A 23,730-nucleotide genomic window follows, 5' to 3' on the forward strand; every position below is an offset into this window, starting at 1 on the left:
GTACGGCATTGTAGAACATGCATATCAATTTGGGAGGCAAATGGTCAAGATGATAGGGACTACTGGTTGAAGGCATTTCCCGCGACCCTTCAGGGGATCGCCATTGACTGGTACACAAACCTCGAGGCCCAACACAAGATGAGACAGAGTGATTTGAAGAGGGTGTTCCAGGAGGAATTCAAACTCTTGAGGGATGATAATGAGATCGTGGCCGAAATCTATAATACTAAGCAAGGGAAAAATGAGTGTACGCGCTTATAACCATAGGCTCAAAGAACTGTTGAACAAGATGGAAAACCAGCCAGCCGACGGGTTGAAGAAGAGGTGGTTCACGGAGGGATTGATACCCTCATTGTGCAAGAAGATGAAAGTAGTGCCTCTGTCCTCATACGCCGATGTGTACAATCAAGCGATGGACATCGAGAGTGAAAATAAAACCTCCTCCCAAGAGAAGAGGAAGACCGATGATGATGAGAGCACTGAAGGTAGTAGTGACGAAGAATCCAAAACCTTACGAGCCCTTCGACAGGATATGTTGAGAATGATGAAAGAATTGAAGGCTGAGAAAGGAACCAACAAAGAAGGTAATGAACTATGGTGCATTGAGTGCAAAAGGGAGGGGCACACGAAAGGTAATTGTCCTAGAAATATGTTTTGTGAAATTTGCCAAGTGCTGGGGCATTCAATCAAGGAATGCCCGTACAATTTGAAGATGAGAAGTACACAATTACTCTTCACATAGGGAGAGTCCAGCCCATCGAAATCACAGAATGTATCGCCAAGTGGTTATGGAAATCGACGAGGGCGAAACCAAATACAGTACGACTCCAGAGGACATCCTATCATACAATGCCGACAATGTAGTGAATGGGGACACTCTGCGAGAGATTGCCATAACAAGAAAGACAACATACAATTATTGTGCAAATGATGTGGACCAGGTGACCATGAAGACACCAACTACCTGAATCAGAAGGGTGTTAATATGCTGGATGTGGAGGAACAAGAGGACGCAGTTTTAGCAATCACAAGAGCCCAAACAAAGAAGGCAATGTATTCAAACTCTGGTACGGAAAAGGAACAAGACAAAGTAGAACAAGTGTTGGCAAAGGAACGAGTAACTTCCAATGGAATTGCAAGGATGTCATTGCAAGAGTCAGAGAAGAACATAGTCCAACAGGTGCTACAAACAACCTATCCATCAAGGTGGCAAACCTTCTTCAAACTATGCCGCAACTGAGAATGGCAATTGCCAATACAGTCAGTGACGACATAGTCATCCAAAAACAATGTAAGCCACACGAGGAGGAACTGACGGGAAAACCATCACCCGAAGGGAATGAGTCCAGTGATCCAATGTTGCTGACGGTGAGCATCAGGAGGAAGCCGACACTTGTCCAGATGGAAATAATGGGGAAGAAGTTGACAAACACCATTGTCGATGGAGGCTCGGGAGTAAACATACTACCAGAAGACACGTGGAAATGTCTGGGGAAGCTGAATCTTTGGCTGCCAAGCTTCCACTTGGTAGGTGCTGACCAGCACGACATCCAGCCGTTGGGAACATTGATGGCACAAAAAGTAATGTTTGGGACAAAAAAATTTCTTGGACTTTGTAGTCATCCGGTTACAGAAGAAGGCGTATGATGCACTCCTTGAGAGGGGATGGTTGGTTACTATCAAGGCGAATCATAACTGGAAGCGAAACACACTCGATCGAGAGTGATGGGAGGAAGCATGTCATTGACTTGAGGAACCAGGTGGTGAGTGAAGAATTAGCACCCTCAGACTCTGAGTCTGAGGGTGGAGAGTTAGGTATGGACGGAGGGAGGAAAGGCATGAAACCCAACGATGAAGCAGTGCTCGAACTGGAAGATTGCTTTGAGGATGAGACGAGATCTCTGAAATGGATTATTTCACTAGCAGATGGAGGATTATGAAGTCTTCCACCCTGACTGTAACATGCTACAGATTGGTGAAATTGAGGAAGTGCAAAGTCCAATAGGCTCAGAGGAATTGTATAGGGTTAGCCCGTATGAGAAGGAGAAAAAAAGTTGTAGGAAAAATGAAGCACGACATCTATATGCTATAGGGGGGTTGTATGAGAGAAGGCTGTACAAGTTGAAAGCACATCATCCGTACAACAAATCCGTACGGAATTTGGAAGCACACCATTTACCTCAAAAGGATTCGTATGCCTTGCGGAATACTACCCAAACAAGGAGTAAAGACTTGGGGTCAGAAGAGTTTCATACCACAAATCCGTACAGAGGTGAAATTCAGAAAAGCCACACAGGCAAACCGTACATTGGCAGGGTTCGGGGTTGGATGGAGGGAATAAGGCTCAACCCTTACAAAGGAGTCCGTACGGAAGGAGACATGAAGGCAAGTAAAGACCAAGATGACATCACATCAAACTGCCAGTAGGGAATCATCGTACGGACATCAAACCACCATGAGGGAATCACCACCGTACGGACATCAAACCGCCATAAGGGAATCACCACCGTACGGACATCAAACCTCCATGAGGGAATCACCACCGTACAACCACCTTCTCATTGCCACGTACATCACCTCAAAACCGTATGTCCAACTATATGACATAATTGTGGAATAATCGTACGGACTTCACGACGGTCATTGCTTTGTATTGTACGACTTTTAGCTCATTCCGTACGACATGGCAAGTTCATTCATCTCGTACGGTATCACAGGTGCATTCCTTCCGCACGACACCTAGTGCATCGTTCCCTACTGCCAATGCACATTTTGAAGTTCCAAGGAGTTATTGCCGTACGTCAATTCTGTCATGTACAGATAGATCATATTGCCCACACCGTATGGAGGATACTTCATCTCGTACGGACAAAGCCTATTGTCGACACAGTACGGCCAGAGCATTTCTTTCGCATTGTACGTTAGTGGTTGTATCCTGTATGGGAACACCAATCAGCCGTACATCATCAACCTCGGCTTGCATGTGGAGTTCTCATCGTGTCATATATGGTACAATCCTCTCAATTCCATTGTTCCGTACAACAAAGTGGTTTCTTCATGACATGTTGCAAACGTTGGATAAAGCTCTTTTTTGGCTTCATCAGTATTGTTTTTGGCATCTTAAAAAATCATGAAAATCATGTGCGCCATGGAGTTTCATGGGGTTTTGAAGGTTGAAATTTGGTGTTGGCGGCGGGACCCTACGAGGGGCGCTGCCTCTCGACCCCGTTCAAGGCATTGCCCCCAAACCCCCTTTTGATTTGACGGGTACGCTACATGTTGGGGCTGTCCAGTACAAGTCATTGCCTACACTCTTGCCTTTAGTCTCACTAGTCTTTCCAGATATTTCCTGATATTAACTTGTCGTCTGGAAGACGACTTTTTCTTTGGGGGGGATGATGTAGTTGGCATAAAATGCATACGATAATTTTGGTCACCTAACATTGTATTAATTAATGGTATTAAGTGGTTGTCACTCTCGGTAGTTATGTGTCGGTTGGTTGATGGTTTTGTACCTCTTGACAACCGTCGGGTTCTTTAAATATATTGTGTACCGCCAAGGAAGGTAGTATGGTATTGTCGGATCCGTGTAATCCTTGGCCGACCATCTCTGGTCCTCTTTTCTGTAAAGATTGCATGTGCGAATAAAGATATATTTTAGTGCCATGTCTGGCATGCATTGTCATGTACATTGTTATTTTCTATAAATGATTTACCAGTTGTACCAACAAACAATACTCAACGTTTTTTATATTCCCTGAAGCATCAATTGACTTCAAAAACACTGTGCTACCTAAGAAAGAAAAAAAAATTAAAAAATCAAGAAACTTAATCACTGAATCAATAATAAATATACTTTACAAAATACAAAGTACAATTACTCGATGAGGAGACAAGAAAATTCAGCAGTGTTCTATTTCTTTGTCGGCCCAACCATCAATCATGATGGTGCAATCCCTCCTCCATATGTCACGTTGCCTGGCAATTTTGGCTGTAACATCAGCCACCTTTTGACTCAAAACAGGGCCTTTTATCTCCTCATCATTAGGGGCTTTGAACCCCTGACCACAAACAGTAATGGCATCTACCATAATTTGCCAATATGGAGACCTAAAACAAATTAAATAAATGGAATAAGTATTTACTATTAACTATTAAGTTTTACTTGTAACTTCAAAAATTAAAATAATCAATGTAGCATACTCTTAAATTCTTAATTTCTTAAAAGCCAAAAAATTAACACAGTGAAATCAAAATAATAATGAATAGCTCGCTGCATGAAATGGAACGTTGTTGTAGAACCAAAAATTTCCAATTGCAATTTTCGCAGCATCATGCTTCTCCTTATTCCAACCCATGCTCTCAAGCGATGGTTGGGCACCCGAAGTCATGTGTGGAACAAAAAGTGAATCTAATGTGGATTTATTTTTACGAATCTGAGGCACAATGCTCACACTCGCACTACCACCACTTCCAGATGCAGGAAATGGAGGCTGGGGATTTGAAGAAGCCTTTCCACCAATGTTTGCCATTTCTTTCATTTGCTTACTTTTTAATTTTTTTTTCTTTTCAAATTCCTCTATTTGAGCTTGCACTTCATATAGCCTCAGGGGGTGCTAATTTGCATGGTTTGGCATCATGGCATTCTATTTGTGCAATGTGATATTTCACCCAATTAATACCTCCCCCATTATATTTTGTTTTGCAATGAATACATCTTACTTCTCCTTTTTTTGATCCGGGGATGCCATGTTTCCAAGCCTTATCCTTTCTAAATGGGGCTGCCTTTGGGGCACCACTTCTACTACTGGTAGGTTGAGATATTATGCTGCAATATATTATAACTGAAAAAAATCAGCAAAATGTCTCTTATTCTAATTAAGTTAAAACTAAAAAAATAAATAATAGAAATAAAAAATAAACTAGGGTTTCATATTATTTCCATCAATATAAAATGAAACAAAAACAAAACAAATGTACATAAAATGAAAATATGAAAGTAAAAAAATAAAAAAACAATAAAAAAAATGTAACTTACCTCTTTAAATTTGCTCTAAAATTGAAGAAATGCATCTTCAAATTTGTAGAGACCTTTTCCAAATTTCTTTGATTCCTTTAAATGCTTGAATGTAAGCTACTAACTTGCACAAACAATGAACACGCCCAATCTCCTCTTCAATCTATCTGCTGGTTTGCAATGCCTCTATTTTTTTTCTCAAATGCCTCTTTTTCTCTCCTCATGTTTGCAAACAATAAAAATGACTTTTCAAGGTAAGGCAAACATATTACCCTTGTGTCCAAGTGAAAACAAAGAATTTTTTTTTTTTTTTGCTTTTTGGGAGTTGTTGGGCGCAACAAAGTCCTAGGCTCGGGACTCGGCGAGTTTGACAGACTTGGCAAGTCAGAGCAGACTCAGTCAAGTCCGAGTCCAGGGTCCATTGGACTCTACAAAGTCAACCCACCTCTGGACTCGCAAAGTCCTGTAACTTTGGACTAATAAAATGGAGGTGCATGAAGATTAAATAATAGCATATAATTATATAAGTCATGTGCATGATGGGAAAATAAATTTAGAAAAAGCAATTAAGTAAGCTAAATTAATTTATTTAATTATGGAGAAAATATTAGCTAATTAGATAAATAAAATTATTTAATTAATGTGGAAAAAAAATAATTAATGGGTTGACCGCATAGTGCAATGGTTAGTTGCAAGTAGCGTTAATGCTATGATTTAGGTTCGAATCCCGTCCAGTCAAGCCCTATGGATGCAGGTTGGAGCAGAGTTGAGAGATAGGGAACAGAGCGGAAAGATAAGGAGAGGAGGATGGCAAAAGGAGATATAAGGATGTTAATGCCAAACAACTTTGAGGATGAGGTCCCTTAAAAATGTGGCCTCACTAGTTCATAGTGTAATGTCCCCTTCTCATTGAGGTGTATTCGGTGGTCCATTGGCCTATTCCGAAGACCCGTAGGCTATTTGGAGAGGAGAATTAAGGTTTCCAATTTTTGTGGAGTTTTGCACGAGCTTTTAGGGTTTGTCAGGAGGGAATTCTTCAATTCTGCTTATGGTTTCCTTCTAGGTTTTCCATGAACTCCAGGGTGGCATAACATGCATTTGATTCTTTGGTGAAGTCAGAACTTACTATTTTTAGTAAGTTAGGGTTTGGCTATTTGGATGATGCAATTCTACTGAGCTTTCCAAGCTCTTTCTCTAGGTTCAAAGATCATGTTTTTCGGAGCAATATTTCTTGACTTACTATTTTAGTAAGTGGCTGTGTTGAGCATTTCTATTTTATAGCAGTCTTGGACAGGGTCTTGACTCAGCACGGTTTAGTTGTCTTCATCGCACAACTTCATCCTTGATTTTGGTATTGATCAGTATTGGAGTTATAAGTTATTTAATTAAATATTAATTCCTTATCCTAAGGTTTAATATTTAATTATTTTTATTACGGATTAATTGTGTTGTGGGCGACTTAGGAAAAAATATGTATCTGCCATCAATATTGCTCTTTTCCTAAGTCAGTGGCGTAAAAGGTGGCGTTGAGGATGATAAAATATTTCATGTTTATATTATTTTAATGTTGCAAGTTGTTCCCTAGGAAAAAGTTCGAACTTTGCCTAGGGAGATGGGGAAAGTGAATGCCATGTCTAGGAGAGGACATGAAATGAGTCTCAATTGAGTTTGGGTGCCATTTGCATTTGAATTTCAGAGGGATAAATCTATAAATACAGGTGCTTGGCCTCTCATTTGTTATCTTGAAGAAATTACCCCATTATGTTGCCGGTTTGGCGAATGAAATCTGAGCTTCGAAGTGAACCTTCCTAGCTAAGTGCACTTTCGTACTTGCAAGACAGTACCTAGCTATTTTCCATGATCTTTCAGTGATATTAGGGAGTTTGTTGAAGTGTGGGATTGCTGTAGTTCGAGTTTTGGTGTGTTTCCAGGCTGCTAGGGACGTCATGGCTGAAGCATACTTTTGTTCACAAGTCTCCATGTGATCACCCGTTGCTTCTGGGTATCGGCTCCTTGGTTTTCTATGTCCTAGGCGATATTATTTGTAAGTTTCTAGCTCTAATTTTTGAGTTTTCAATTTTATTATGCATATTGAACTTCCCAGCCTCGGCGTCATTCTTAGTGTGGACATTTGGAAGTAAGTTGTGGTGGTTGGTATATATAGAGGTCATTTTGTTGATTGTACTTAGTCATTTATGATATATTAGCAGTTTGGGAGTTTTTTGGGGATGTTGGTGTGAGTTGAGTGAGTTTTATGCATTTTAGTGTGTCTTGGTGTTGCTGGTTATGCATTTCCAGTTTGCTGTCATAAATTGCAGATTTCCAGAAGTTAGCGTTTGGGTGTGCATTTCGAAGTGTGAGTAGACTAGTTGATTAGGGTGTGATTTGGGGTGATTTGGGTGAGTTTGGAGAGAGATATGAACATTTCATAGTTTCTTGAAGCTGGTGGTCTATGTGTTATTGATCCTAGAATTTCATAATTACATGTTGAAGGACCTTTGGGAGTTAGTATTTGTTTGGAGATATTTATCAACATTGGACAGCATTACTTCTCTATTCTATCTCTCTATTTCTATATTGTAAGGTTAAGTAGTAGTACTACTAACCATTTCTGGATCGTAAGCTTTCCCGCTGAAAAGTGGATGAGGCTGGCTTGCCACCTATATTTTGGTATTTGTTGCTCAGTCCTCCCGTTGCATAAGCAGTCGAGTGATATCTGTTTGTAATAGTCCTCCCGCTGCATAAGCGGTTGAGTGATATTTGTTGTAATGATCCTCACGCTACATAAGCGGTTGAGTGATATTTGTTGTAATGATCCTCCCGCTACATAAGCAGTTGAGTTGAGCTTGTTTGGTGTGTTCAGTCCTCTCACTGAAATATTGCAGTAGAGTGATTCATGTTTTGGAGTATTGTTCACTTGGCTGGTTTACCGCCAAGTTTCTTGCTTACCCGTTGGTTAAGAGGAAGGGGTTGGCTTGCTGCCCATTATTGTATTCAGCACTTCAACAGATTATCACTAACGATTCCCTACTACTGTATGCTCTCACCCTCCTAGTTTGGGCTCTCAGTGATTAGAAAGTGGAAGGGTTACTTTCAGCAGTATTGTGATTATATTTCTCTAACCTTAACGGGTTATTGTGTTTTGTTCTGTAAATCTTATTTCAAAAATTAAAAAAAAATTAAGGGGAATATCACACTGGTATTAGAGCCACACATCCTGTTAGCCTGTGTGACTGAAGAGTTCCATGAGTGACAGAGATATCAGATACTACAACTGGTAACAAATAAGATAGCAGTTTCAGGTTCCATGAGTTCCAAAAGAAGATAACTTTTCAGAGGTATTGAGAAACAGAGGGAAGGAAGTGGATTCTGCAGATTCAGTAGATTCAATGGCAGAGAAGGCTGCAAAACAGAATGAGGCACCTGACAAAAAGGCCGAGAGGTAGCTCAATGCCATGATGGATATGATGTCTTAGTTGCTGGCCAAACTTAACCAAAATGTTGTTGGGACCCCTAATCAACCCAACAATGGCCCGGAAGCTAGCACTTCTAATACTCCTGGAGGAAATGGAAACGAGAGTAACAATGGGAGCAACAATGGAGGTTCAGCTCCAAGACCTCTGCAACCTGTCTTCCTGCCTAGAGAAGCACCACAAGATGAAGTTGAGATACCTACAACTGATGAGATAAGGAGTAGCTATATGGAGTATGCTTCTCTCCCTACAGGGATCTGAGATATTCTCACCTTGGATCAATACATTAATCAGAAAATGAAGCGAGGAAGGAGGAATGACTACCGATTTCCTGCCCCAAGAGATTATCAACAACCTCTTGGAAGGGTGACTTTAGCATATTTTGATGGAAGCAATAAGAGCACAGCTAGAGCATGAGTGCAAAAGTTGGACAATTATTTGTCCGTGAGGCCTATGCCCGAAGAAGACACCATCAAGTTCGCCACTTTGCATTTGGATGGTGTTGCTCACGAATGGTGGGACCATGGGTTGGTCACCCTTGGTCATAACTTGATAACCACTTATGCTGATTTCACCAACAAGTTGATAGAAAGGTTTTATACCAAGGATCCAGAGGTGAAATTTTAGGGAAATTGCTCAACTCAAACATCAAGGTTCATTGGACTCTTACATAACTGAATTCCAAAATCTCTCAGTTATGGTAAGTAGTATTTTTGAGAAGCGGTTAGTGGTCCTTTTCACTAAAGGACTTGAAGAACCTTTGAAAGGTTGGGTTAAAGCTTTTGATCCGCCCACCTTGCCAGAAGCCATTAAGAAATCTAGGAGCATGGAGTCGGCTGCCCCTAAGAACAAATTTCAGTCTGAGCCTTTTCCTTTCCGGAAGGATAAGAAGAAGTTTACAAATCAGACCAAGAAGTTTCCTTCGCGGGTGGATGATGAGCTCCGGAGGAAGAATCTTTTCTACTTTTGCAGAGAACTTTGGGCCCCAGGACATAAATGTCATGGGAAGGGCAATTTACATCAAATGGAGTGCTATTCTGCGGATGGATCAGATTCTGAAATTTCAGTACAGCAGACTGAAATTGAGGACAGCGAGTATGAAGAGGCTCCTGAAGGGACTGAAACTGAACTAGAAGACAGAGGAGTGGTTGCTCAACTCTCGAGTATTCACAAGAATGAGTCTTTTAGAGTTCAAGGTGTGATAGGAGAATATCGTGTCATTGCTCTCATTGACACTGGAACACTGGAGCTACTCATAATTTCATTGATGAGAGAATTGTTGCAAAGAAGGGGCTAGTGGCAGAGGAAGTAGAAGGCTTCAAAGTCATGGTAGCTGATTGCTCCACTATATCTTGCAACCGAATGATTTCCAACATGTATCTGAAGTTGGGAAACCATGAGATTCGAGATGACTTCTTTGTGGTTAGCATTGGAGGGACTGATGATGTAGTCCTTGGAATTTAGTGGCTGAGATCGCTTGGAGAGATTACTCTAAATCTGCAAACCATGGAGCTGAAATTTATGGCAGATGGGAAGAAGGTAGTCTTGAGAGGAATGTCCAATGGTGGACTTAGAGTAGTATCTTTGAAGCGGATGGAGAGGTTGATCCGCCATAACCAAGTGGAGTGGGCAGTGGAGTGTTTGATATTGCCTTTAGATACACTTGAAGATAAGAGGGGCTACTCTACAGATATTCAAGCTTTGATCACGGAGAGGGGTAAGACTCTTGGGGATCCACTCCTTGGTAAACCTACAAAGTTCATGCTTATGCCATCCAATCCACTTGAAGAGAAGAAGAGTTATCTTGAAGATATCCAAGAGGAGTAAGGTGTTTGAAAATCCATCTCCTAGTAGACCTCCTGAAAGAGGTGCAAAACACATCATTGAGCTAGAAGAGGGAGCCAAGCCTATTATGACTACTTCCTATCGGTACCCCAAGAAGCAGAAGGATGGAATAGAAAAATCTATTAAGGAGCTTCTTGACATGGGATATATTCGGCCAAGCAAAAGCGCTTTTGCTTCGGTTGGAGTTTTGGTGAAGAAGAAGGATGGGACCATGTGCATGTGCGTGGACTACCGAGCTCTGAATCAGAAAACCATCAAGAATTGGTACCCAATTCCGAGAATTGATGAGCTACATGGAGCCGTGTTATTTTCAAAGATAGATCTCAAATCGGGCTACCACCAAATCAGGATGAGGGCATCAGATGTGGAGAAGACTGCTTTCAGATGCCACTTTGGGCATTTTGAGTTCCTAGTCATGCCCTTTGACTTGACTAACGTCCCGGCCACATTCCAGTCATGCATGAACAAAATCTTCCAGAAACAGTCGAGGAAGTCTATGCTCATATTCTTTGATGATATACTCATATTCAACAAGTCTTGGAAGGAGCATTTACAACACTTGGATGAAGTGTTGAGCATACTGGAATCCGAATCCCTATTTGCAAAGGAGTCCAAATGTGTATTTGGAATGGATGAACTGCTCTACCTTGGTCACATTATCAGTGCAGGGGGTGTGAAGTGTTAATTTTGTGCCCTAGATCAATAATCAGATTTATGTCTTTTAATTATGCCCTAGTTTGTTAATCAGATTTGTAACATTTTAGTAAACCATAATTCAGTAAGCTCAGAAATGAAACAAGTAAACAAGAGACAAACACAAATACCCTGGGAAAACCTCCAAGGAACATTAAAGACCCATAGGTCAGATTATATATTCTCTCTTAATTGCTCAAATACAATACTTAGCTTGCTTCTCCAGATCTGATCCCTTTTGTATGATAGATCTGCACTTCTAAGCACTACAAGTTTGCACCAAAAAAGGCCTATGTCCTCTTGGACAAGTTCGCACAATCCTTGAGTAAATTCGCACCTTTTATTTGCAGAGCTAGTTCCTTGATTTCATGAATGATTGAATTGTATTTGCAAGTTGTCTTTATTTATATGAGACCTTATCCTTTATTAAGTCCAAGTCGGCCTTCCTTCTTTTGGCGCCAATTTATTTATTGTGGCATGGAGTATTTAGGGTGGCGTGATGGTATAGGGTTGGGCTCAACTTGGGGGCACATTACCCCTTTAGGATAGGACCCAGTCCTATATGGGTTTGGATGTTGCCTTAAGGCAATCCGAACCCATCTTACCTAGTTACAAATAACACTCCCTCTTAACTAGGGAAGAAGATAATACATAATCTGAACCTTTAGAGTTCCATCTAGCACACAAGCATAGAATTGCATCTTCCACTTAGCACACAAGCATAGGATGGTTCTAGCACACAAGCATAGAAAGTGTAATACACAAGTGGGTCTTTACATAATTCCAATTTTCCATCTAGCACACAAGCATAGATTGGACACAATTCATTCTTGCACACAAGCAAAGAATGATCAAAGTGCTGCAGATAGATTCACTGAGATTGAAGCTCCCTCTCAATCAGGGTTTCGTTTTCCACAATACCAAGTCTGTCGTTGAAGTATTCGAACTTCACTCTGGATAAGGGTTTGGTAAGGATGTCCACAACTAGTTCATCCGTGCTGATGTACTTTAGTTGAATGGCGCCTCTTTGCACCATATCCCGAATGAAGTGATAGTGCGTTTCCACATGTTTGGACCGGTGGTCATGGAACACAGGATTTACTGACATTTTTATACATCTTTGATTATCACAATGAATGGTGGTAGGACCACTAGCTTGACCAAATAATCCAACGAGGAGTTTGCGAAGCCACACTGCTTCTCTGGATGTAACAGATGCTGCAATGTACTCAGCTTCTGCAGTGCTCAATGCTACGGAAGATTGCTTTCTACATGCCCAAGAGATCACTGCAGAGCCCAAGTTGAAGCAGATACCCGAAGTACTTTTCCTGTCCTTGACACTTCCTGCCCAATTTGAATCTAAATAGCCTTCCAAGAAGATTGAAGTGTTAAGCGAATACTTCAGCTCATAACCAATAGTGCCACACAGGTATCTTAGGATGTGCTTGGCAGCCACAAGGTGAACAAGTTTAGGCAAGCCCACGAACTGACTGAGGGCATTCACAACACAACACATATCTGGCCTTGTATTGACTAGATACATTAATGATCCAATCAGCTGCCTGTACTCGGATGGACATGCAAAATCAGAATTAGCTGCAGAAACACTTAACTTCTTTAAGTTAGATTCCATAGGAGTATGCATGGGTTTACAATCCATCATTCTAAATCTTTTTAGAATATCAATAGTATATTTTCCTTGACTTAGAAAAATTTCATTGGATTTTTGCCATACTTCTAACCCTAGGAAGTAATGCATTAGTCCTAAATCCTTCATTTCAAATTCTGAGGCTAATTCTTTCTTACATCTTATGATTAATTTATTTTCACCAGTGAGAAATAAATCATCCACATACAAAACCAAAATAAGCATATCATCAGCATAAATCTTTAAGTAAATGTTAGCATCAGCATCATTCTTACGAAATCCTAAGCTTAGTAAGTACTTATCAATTCTTTCATACCAAGCACAAGGAGCCTGTTTGAACCCATATAAGGCTTTCTTCAACCTGCAAACATGAGAATCTCTCTTATGAATTACATAACCTTCTGGTTGCTCAATATAGACTTCCTTCTCAATAACACCATTGAGGAAGGCTGTCTTAACGTCCATTTGATGCAGTTCCCAACCTTTGGCTGCAACAATATCTATTATAGATCTAATAGAAGTATATCTAACAACAGGAGCAAAAGTTTATTCATAATCTATTCCTTCCTTTTGGGAAAAACCACAAGCTACAAACCTAGCTTTGTATTTTTCAATACTACCGTCAGCATTATGCTTAATTTTAAACAACCATTTAGAGGAAACAACAGACTTACCTTTGGGTCTGAGTACAATGTCCCAGACATCATTCTTGATGATAGACCCATACTCTTCATCCATGGCTGATTTCCAAGCATGATGGGACATAGCTTCTTCGACATTGTGAGGTTCAAACTCAATGATATTATACATCACAAAAATGTAGTTGGTGTGATTTTGGAATCTCTTGCTATCTCTAAAGGTTCCTTTGGGAGTAGCAAATCCTTCAGCATCTTGAATCGTGTTTCTAACCCAAAGTGGTCTCTTCTTGCAGACCACAATATCTTGAGGTATATTGGTAGAGTCCATGGGTTCTGTTGGGTCATTCTGAACTTCCTGATCCGGAAGGTCAGTGGACTCCTCCTGTATCTCAGGGTTAGCATCAACTATTGAATCTTGATTTTCAATCACCATATCATTATTGTCAGATAATGAACCTTTAGATCTTTTGAAAGCAATATCTTCTTCAAAAGTTACATCCCTACTTACCTCAACATACCTTTGACCTGAAATGTAGATCCTGAAGGCTTTGGAAGATTCGTTGTATCCTACTAAGATGCCTTTCTTTCCAGATGGATCCAACTTGGTTCGTTTTTCCTTACGCACATGAACATACATCGAGCTCCCGAATATCCTTAGGTGGCTGATGTCAGGTTTGATTCCTGTAAAGGCTTCTTCAGGAGTTACATCCTTTAGAGCACGATGAGGACATCTATCTGAATATAAACTGCTGTTTTGGATGCTTCCGCCCATAGAAAAGGTTGCAGGTCTTGATCATGGATCATAGCTCTTGCAGCTTCAACAATGGTCCTGTTCTTTCTTTCAGCAACTCCATTTTGCTAAGGATTGTAGGGAACACAGAACTCCCTCTTAATTCCTGCCTTAACACAAAAGTCATAGAAACTACCTGAGGTGTATGCACCTCCATTGTCAAACCTTAAACATTTAATTCGATTTCCTGTAGTGTTTTCAACTAAGGCTTTGAATTCTTTAAATCCGTTTAGGAGTTCTTCAGACTCTTTAGATTTAAGAAAGTAGATCCATGTTTTCCTAGAGAAATCATCTATGAAGATAACATAATACAAGAAACCGCTAGGAGATGCTACATACATAGGACCACATAAATCTGAATGAATAAGTTCTAACTTTTCTTTAGCCCTACTATCGCTTTTATGAAAAGGATTCTTTACATTTTTACCCATTGCACAACCTTTACAAGCATCATCATGAGATAAACTAAATTTAGGCATACCTTTAACCATTTTAGGCTTGAAAGTGTAGATGTCCAAGTCTTCTATGCCAGAGCTCGCATGATTCAGGGGCCTCATGGATAAGAGCTTGAATTGGATTAGCTGCAAGCTTATATAAACTATCACATCTATTTCCAATAACACGAGCAGTTTTGAAATTAGATTTCTTAGACCAAGCAAGTACTTTCCCTTCAGAAAATGCTATTCGCAAACCCTTATCTTCTAAGGCAGAAATGGAAATAAGATTTCTTTTAATACCAAGTACAAAAAGAATATCACAGAGTTGTAAGGAAATACCAAAATCTAGTTTTAAAGAGGTAGTACCAGAACCTTTTACCGAGTATCGAGCATTATCACCGATTACCACATGAAGGTTGGTGTCTTTTTCAATCAGATCTGAAAGAAGCTCACGAAAACCTGAGATGTGTCTGGAGGCACCACTATCAAGTATCCACGTATTACTGTCCGTAGGAACATTGCTGGATAGAGCAGAGATAAGAAGATAATCCTCACTTTGTTCGGCAACTTCATTTAAATTGACTTTCCTTTTCTTGGGATCATTTTGACAATCTCTGGCATAGTGACCATACTTATCGCATCTGAAGCAACGAATGTGGGAGGAATCTCTTGACTTCTTCCTTGGATCATAGGAGGAGGATCTAAAGTCTTTGCTTCTCTTTTCTTTCTTCCAATGTCCACCTTTCCTAGATTTAGCTAAGAGAACATGATTATCTTTGTGAGAGTTCTCGAGTTTTCCTCTTACCTCAATTCGAGATTCCTCTTCAATGCAATCAGATTGAAGACGCTCAAAGTTGGGACGGTCAGCTCTTCCACCAATGCTACGAATGAATGGTTCCCATTCATCAGGTAGACCATTTAATGCAATCTTAACAAGATCTTTATCCGAAATTTGGCAATCAAGAGTACTTAGCTTGTCCTTTAGTTCATTGATCTTCATGAAGCTGGCTATGATTGAGTCTTCTTCTTTCATTTTCATGTGAAGAAGCTGCTGTCTTAGAGCAAGGGCCCTGCTGAGGTTGTTGACTTCATACATCCCCTCCAAGTGTTTGATCATTTCCCTGGCAGACGCAAATTTTGATATGATAGTGACAAGGTGATTCTTGACAGATTCAATTATGATCTTCCTAGCCTTGAGGGAGTCTTTCTTGAACTGCTTCAGCTCTTTAGCATCTTGTGGAGGGGACAGCCTTTCTTCTTCTACAAATTTTAGCAAATCATTCTCTTCAAAGATCAATAGAATATGGACTTTCCAAGCAGCAAAATCAAGGGCTCCATCAAGTCTATCTTTAGCCCTCAAACTTGACATTTTAAACTGAAAACAAACAACAACTATATGCAACAAATGATTTACTAAAATCTGAAGTTAGTGACACCTTAGCTCTGATACCATGTTAATTTTGTGCCCTAGATCAGTAATCAGATTTATGTCTTTTAATTTTGCCCTAGTTTGTTAATCAAATTTGTAACATTTTTAGTAAACCATAATTCAGTAAGCTCATAAATGAAACAAGTAAACAAGAGACAAACACAAATACCCTGGGAAAACCTCCAAGGAGGAAAAACCCAACATTAAAGACCCACAGGTCAGATTATATATTCTCTCTTAATTGCACAAATACAATACTTAGCTTGCTTCTCTAGATCTGATCCCTTTTGTATGACAGATCTGCACTTCTAAGCTCTACAAGTCTGCACCAAAAAAGGCCTATGTCCTCTTGGACAAGTTCGCACTATCCTTGACAAGTTCGTGCTTTTTATTTGCAGAGCTAGTTCGCTGATTTCATGAATGATTGAATTGTATTTGCAAGTTGTCTTTATTTATATGAGACCTTAACCTTAAGTCCAAGTCGGCCTTCCTTCTTTTGGTGCCAATTTATTTATTGTGGCGTGGAGTATTTAGGGTGGCATGATGGTATAGGGCTGGGCTCAACTTGGGGGCACGTTACCCCTTTAGGATAGGACCCAGTCCTATATGGGTTCAGATGTTGCCTTAAGGCAATCCGGACCCATCTTACCTAGGTACAAATCCGAATCCCTATTTGCAAAGGAGTCCAAATGTGAATTTGGAATGGATGAAGTGCTCTACCTTGGTCACATTGTCAATGCAGGGGGTGTGAAGGTAGATCCCGAAAAGATTAGAGCTATCATTGATTGGCCTCCTCCCGAGAACATAACACGCTTGAAGGGATTCTTGGGTCTTTGTGGTTTTTACCGTAGGTTTGTCAAGGGATACTCTCAATTGGCTGCCCCCCTCACATATCTTACAAAGAAAAGAGCTTTTGAGTGGTCAAACAAGGCACAGGCAGTATTTGATCGGTTTAAAGAGATCATGAGCTCATGCCCTGTTTTAGCTCTACTTGATTTCACTAAGCCTTTCGAGCTACAGTGTGATGCTTCTGGTGAAGGCGTTGGTGCAGTCCTCATGCAAGACAAGCACACTATTGTCTTTGAGAGCAGAAAATTAAGAGGAGCGGAAAGATTGTACTCCATCTATGACAGAGATGCTTGCCATCATGCATGCTCTTGCGAAGTTCAAGCAGTATCTTGTGGGGAGTAAGTTCGTTGTTAAGACTGATCATGACAGTCTTAAGCACTTCATGCACTAGAAAGACTTGAACGAAAGGCAGCAGAAGTGGGTTAGTAAGCTTTAGGCTTATGACTTGGACATTGAGTATGTCAAAGGGAAGAACAACATAGTGGCGGACGCTCTTTCCTAGAGACCCCATTTGAGCTCTATGAGTGAGCTTACAGCTGATTGGAGGGACTTGTTGCTTGCTGATTATGCCAAAAATCAGTTTGCAACCAGCATTATTGAGGGCATCTTTCATGATGAAAAGTACAGATTGGTTGATGGATTGATTATGTAGAAGGGTAGGATCCTTATTCTACCTGAATTTAAGTTGAAGGAGAAGGTATTATAGACTTTTCATGACATTCCTCTTGCTGGTCATCAGGGTTTTTTCAAAACTTATAGGCAGATCTGAGAGAGATTCTCTTGGAAAGGGTTGAAAAAGGATGTTCTGAAGTATATCAGGGAATGCCATGTTTGTCAGAAGAACAAGGATGAGCACAGTGCACCCGCCGGATTGTTGCAACCACTGTCGATTCCCAATCAAAAATTGGAAAGCATCTCTATGGATTTCATCACTGGGTTGCTGAGAGCTAGTGGGAAGGATTGTATCTATGTGATGGTAGATAGATTAATGAAATTTGCTCATTTACAGCAACTCAGGTTGCTGATTTGTTCTTCCGTGAGGTGTTTAGGCTACATGGGCTGCCTAAAAACATTGTGAGTGATAGGAACAACAAGTTCCTAATAAGCTCTTTCTGGTAGGAGATTTTCAGATTGTGTGGTACTGTGCTCACCCCAAGCACGAGTTACCATCCTCAGACAGATGGACAAACGGAGATAGTTAATAAGTGGTTGGAAGGTTATTTGAGAAATTATTTTTCAAAACAGCAGAAGGCGTGGGTAAGATGGTTACACCTTGGTGAATGCTGCTATAATTCCACTTATCACATGTCCATCCGAATGTCTCCTTTCATGGCACTCTACGGTTACGAGGCCCCTAGCTTTACTGTCTTGGTGTTTGGAGATAGTAGAGCACCTCAAGCTAGGGATATGGTTCAACAGTGTCAGGATATTCTGAAGGCATTGAAGGACAACCTCCAAATTGCACAGAATCAGCAGAAGATGTATGCTGATCAGCAGCGAGTTGAGTGTTCATTTGAGGTTGGTGATATGGTCTACTTGAGACTCCAGCCCTTCAGACAGTCTACTCTTAAGAAGAGTGGAGCGGAAAAGCTTAAGCCATGTTTTTATGGACCATTCAGGGTCATCAGGAGACTGGGAGTTGTGGTTTATGAGTTGGAGCTACTAGCGAGTAGCCGAGTACACAATGTCTTCCATGTGTCACGCCTCAAAAAGGCGCTTGGGCACAACGTGATAGTCTCATCTGATATGCCTCCTTTGGATGGAGAGGGAAAATTAGTACTGGTTCCTGTAGCAATCCTTGATGTCAGGGAATGGATTTTGAGGAGAAGGACCATTAGAGAGTATTTGGTTAAGTGGAAAGACTTACTGGTGGAGGATGCTACGTAGGAGAATGAGGAGATATTACAACACCCCGGTTTGCGATTGCTTGAGGACAAGCAATTTTGGGGAGGGCGGACTGTAATGCCCCCTTCTTAGTGAGGTGTATTCAGTGGTCCATTGGCCTATTCCGGAGACCCGTAGGCTATTTGGAGAGGAGAATTAGGGTTTCCAATTTCTGTGGAGTTCTGCACAAGCTTTTTAGGGTTTGTCAGGAGGGAATTCTTCAGTTCTGCTTATGGTTTCCTTCTGGGTTTTCCATGAACTCCAAGGTGGCATAACATGCATTTGATTCTTTGGTGAAGTCAGAACTTACTATTTTTAGTAGGTTACGGTTTGGCTGTTTGGATGATGCAATTCTACTGAGCTTTCCAAGCTCTTTCTCTGGGTGCGAAGATCATGTTTTTCAGAGCAGTATTTCTTGACTTACTATTTTTAGTAAGTGGCTGTGTTGAGCATTTATATTTTTAGCAGTCTCGGACAGGGTCTCGACTCAACACAGTTCAGTGGTCTTCATCGCACAGCTTCATCCTTGATTTTGGTATTGATCATTATTGGAGTTATAAGTTATTTAATTAAATATTAACTCCTTATCCTAAGGTTTAATATTTAATTATTTTTATTACTGATTAATTGTGTTGTGGGCGACTTAGGAAAAAATATCTATCTACCATCAATATTGCCCTTTTCCTAAGTCAGTGGTGTAAATGGTGGCATTGAGGATGATAAAACATTTCATGTTTATATTATTTTTATGTTGCAAGTTGTCACCTAGGAAAAAGTTCGAACTTTGCCTAGGGAGATGGGGAAAGTGGATGCCATGTCTAGTAGAGGACATGAAATGAGTTTCAATTGAGTTTGGGTGCCATTTGCATTTGAATTTTAGAGGGATAAATCTATAAATATAGGTGCTTGGCCTCTCATTTGTTATCTTGAAGAAATTACACTATTATGCTGCCGGTTTAGCGAATGAAACCTGAGCTTCGAAGTGAGCCTTCCTAGCTAAGTGCAGTTTCGTACCTGCAAGACAGTACCTAGCTGTTTTCCATGATCTTTCAATGATATTAGGGAGTTTGTTGAAGTGTGGGATTGCTGGTTTTGTTGTAGTTCGAGTTTTGGTGTGTTTCCAATTTGCTGGGGATGTCATGGCTGAAGCATACTTTCGTTCGTAAGTCTCCATGTGATCTCCCGTTGCTTCTAGGTATCGGCTCCTTGGTTTTCTATGTCCTAGGCGATGTTATTTGTAAGTTTCCAGCTCTAATCTTGAGTTTTCAATTTTATTATGCAAATCAAACTTCCCAGCCTAGGTGTCATTCTTCGTGTGGACATTTGGAAGCAAGTTGTGGTGGTTGGTATATATAGGTGTCATTTTGCTGATTGTATTTGGTCATTTATGATATATTAGCAGTTTGGGAGTTTTTTGGGGATGTTGGTGTGAGTTGTGAGTGAGTTTTATGCATTTTAGTGTGTCTTGGTGTTGCTGGTTGTGCATTTCCAGCTCGCTGTCATAAATTGCAGATTTCCAGAAGTTAGCGTTTGGGTGTGCATTTCGAAGTGTGAGTAGATTAGTTGATTTGGGGTGATTTGGGTAAGTTTGAAGAGAGATATGAGCATTTCATAGTTTCTTGAAGCTGGTGGTCTGCGTGTTATTGATCCTAGAATTTCATAATTACATGTTGAAGGACCTTTGGGAGTTAGTAATTGTTTGAAGATATCTATCAGCATTGGACAGCATTACTTCTCTATTCTATCTCTCTATTTCTATATTGTAAGGTTAAGTAGTAGTACTACTAACCATTTTTGGATCATAAGCTTTTCCACTGAAAAGTGGAAGAGGCTGGCTTGCCACCTACATTTTGGTATTTGTTGCTCAGTCCTCTTGTTGCATAAGCAGTCGAGTGATATCTGTTTGTAATAGTCCTCCCATTGCATAAGCGGTTGAGTGATATTTGTTGTAATAATCATCCCACTGCATAAGCGGTTGAGTTGAGCTTATTTGGTGTGTTCAGTCCTCCCACTAAAATATTGTGGTAGAGTGATTCGTGTTTTGGATTATTGTTCACTTGGCTGGTTTACCGCCAAGTTTCTTGCTTACTTGCTAGTTAAGCGGAAGGGGCTGGCTTGCTGCCCATTATTGTATTCAGCACTTTGGCAGATTATCACTAACGATCCCCTGCTACCGTATGCTCTCACCCTCCCAGTTTGGGCTCTCGGTGATCAGAAAGTGGAAGGGTTACTTTCAGCTGTATTGTGATTATATTTCTCTAACCTTAACAGGTTATTGTGTTTTGTTCTGTAAATCTTATTGCAAAAATAAAATAAAAAATTAAAGGGAATATCACACATAGCTCCAATCAAAAGCATTTACGGCTTCAGCCCCTTATTGATAAAAAAATGAAAGAATAAATTGATGTATTAATTAAATAATTAATAATATTTAATCAAAAACGATGAAAAAGATATCATTAATTATTATTTTCATGACTTGAGTAGAAAATTGTCGCATTGATCTTCAATGCAGTTTCTGCCAAAGCATTTAATCTTAGTACAACCAACCAAGCTTTTAGAGTATACATAACCATATAATCAACAATAGGCTAAGAAATATCTTTGACATGGTTAAGGAAATTTTAGAAAAATGCATGTATTGTTGGCTCAAGCTGTTCCATGCAACAGTGATGAAAATTGCACAATTTCACCATTTATGACATGAAGTATCTTGTGGCACTACAAATTAATATGTGGGATACTTTAACTTCTGTTGAAGAAACATATGGCTGTTCAATGTTTTGAGTCTTGACATTTAAAACTGTAGTGCATTCGATAAATAAATTCTGTTAACGTATTTCAGAATTTGTCCTTCCAAGACAGCTTGGTTTTCTTAAAGATGTTTGAAAACAATGAAACATACTAATCTAAGAGTAGCAGAGCTAGTATTCTGTTCCCGCATTTTCACAATCCAAAAACAATTGTGAAAAGAGAAGGTATGATAAGGTAATAAGGTATATATGTCTCTCCCAAGCCAATACATACCGCTCATTCCTCTTAATGAATCACTACCAACATATCTTAATAATGTAATTCAATGATGTTTATGTTATCCAGGCACATTTAGTCTGCCCTCAAAGGCCTTTTTATCCCCTCCAATCATTTTCTTTTTTTTCTTCTTCTGGTATGGTTCTTGCTACTCGTTCATCCTCTATAACCTATCAAATGACATGATTAGTGGAAAAATTAAGGTTTTCTGTGTAGATAATTTTTGGAACTGTATATTGTAGAAAATACAACCAAAAATACTAAAACAAGATACTATGCCCTCAATATGGTCATCATTCTGATTGAATTTGATTGTTATTTTGTGTCATGCATAGCTGTATCTATCACAATGCAATATATTTGGTATAATGTATTATATATTTTCATTTTTCTTCTTTAAATGTTTTATATACAGGCTATCTATCTGAGAATGACTTCATACTTGCAGCAAAAATAAATACCCTTGACTTAGAACCGTTTCTAAGGAAAAAACCTGTCACAAAGTAGTGATATACAAAGCCTAAAATGGCATCTGTATAATTTGAAGTTTGAACGCCCTCTGGAGAGCTAACTATATCATGTGTTAAAGGGTTATATGAACTAATTCTGTAATAATATGTTGTGTGAACTTTTCATTTGTTATTTGTAGATTTTATATGGTTTATTAGAGAACACTCATTTGTTTTCTGAATTACTGGATTGAATGTTTGTGCTTGGGTAACCTCAAAAAATTACCTTATTCTAGATTCCTAGAACATACCAGCATTAAACTTTAACTTGCTATGAGGCATGTCGATGTATCTTCTTCTGTGGTAGAGGTTTATCATACTGTTATGCATTGATAACTTATAATGAATGATAATGCTGATGCAGTCAACCTTTTTTGTGCAAATATAATACTTATGAGCTTCTAGTGCTTATGGAAGCATCCAACAAATTTATCCAGACATGTTCATTTTCCTTTTTTAAAGATTTTTATGGTTTTCTCTATAGTCTTTCTTTCTGTCATGTCTCAAAAGATGCAATGAGTCGATGTTAACAGTGAACACTACGCCATATTACAGGAAATATATGAGAATATATAACCTAACACAGCCCGTCCTATTTCTAGCAAATAATAAATTAGACGTCAATTATGATTTGTTTTCAAGTTGTTTGGAACATAGTTCACTGATATCCAATGCGTGTTAAATTGAACAGATTTATCTATTTGTCCGTTATGTTGACTACTATGCTGCAGTTGTACATCTTTAGCATAAATTTTTTTAATGTGTGGCCCATCTCTGGTGATCAATATCTTAGCCACCATATTGCGTGCACATTTGACCCATGTTAACAAATATGGAAAACTTCCTTACATAATTGAATATATTTTGGCATCTCAAAATTACCATTAAGAACAAGTATTACTGTTCAAGTGTCTGACAAATAAATCAGAGGGTAATTGATTCTTTATCACTTGTTCTGCAGATGCTAATTTTTGCTTATTGTTTTCCATCTTGATAAGATGTCTGTTGCAACACATCCAAGGGTTATTTATGTGGGATTTTTTTCTTAACATGTATACTGCCTTGAAATGCATAAAGATTTTTTTTCATTTTCTTGTTGAATGGTAATATGAAAAGTTGAAAACATCAACACTGTAATTGTCTCTTTTTCCAACGTCTAATGATTGATGTGTTTTTATTTTGAGCACCAAAAGGCAATTCAATGAGTGACTCCTAATCTGAAAGTAGGCTACATATACATTTGATTATTAATCTATCTCCTTGCTTATTTTGGGTATTCTTCTGCAGCATCCTTCATTAGAATAGGACCTTTCCCCATTTAACCTCATCTTTCATGCATTCCTTGCAAAATAAAATAAAATAATATTTTGAATAGGTCAATGATATAGTGTTACTTGATCATATTTATATACATTACAACCATAAGTATTCAAAATGTGGCACTATTTGTTAAATTGTTTTTTAACATCTTTCTATCTCTGAGATTAG

General features: G+C 39.4%; 1 protein-coding gene across 4 annotated transcripts in view; it reads left to right on the forward strand.

Moving 5' to 3' along the window:
* The window catches only part of LOC131063575 (pterin-4-alpha-carbinolamine dehydratase 2, mitochondrial), a 92,679-nt gene extending 69,388 nt beyond the window's left edge, over positions 1-23,291 (forward strand). For 2 of the 4 annotated variants that reach the window (XM_057997429.2, XM_057997430.1), the window contains exon 5: positions 22,149-22,678. In XM_057997429.2, the coding sequence (XP_057853412.1) occupies positions 22,149-22,240 (92 nt within the window). In that variant the 3' untranslated portion in view covers positions 22,241-22,678. Of the gene's footprint in view, positions 1-22,148; positions 22,679-22,933 lie in introns of those variants that run through there. The other 2 variants (XM_057997432.2, XM_057997431.2) reach the window with 2 other exon arrangements.
* Positions 23,292-23,730: the final 439 nt, after the last annotated feature.

Source organism: Cryptomeria japonica, chromosome 4, assembly GCF_030272615.1.
Source record: "Cryptomeria japonica chromosome 4, Sugi_1.0, whole genome shotgun sequence".
Lineage (NCBI taxonomy): Eukaryota > Viridiplantae > Streptophyta > Pinopsida > Cupressales > Cupressaceae > Cryptomeria > Cryptomeria japonica.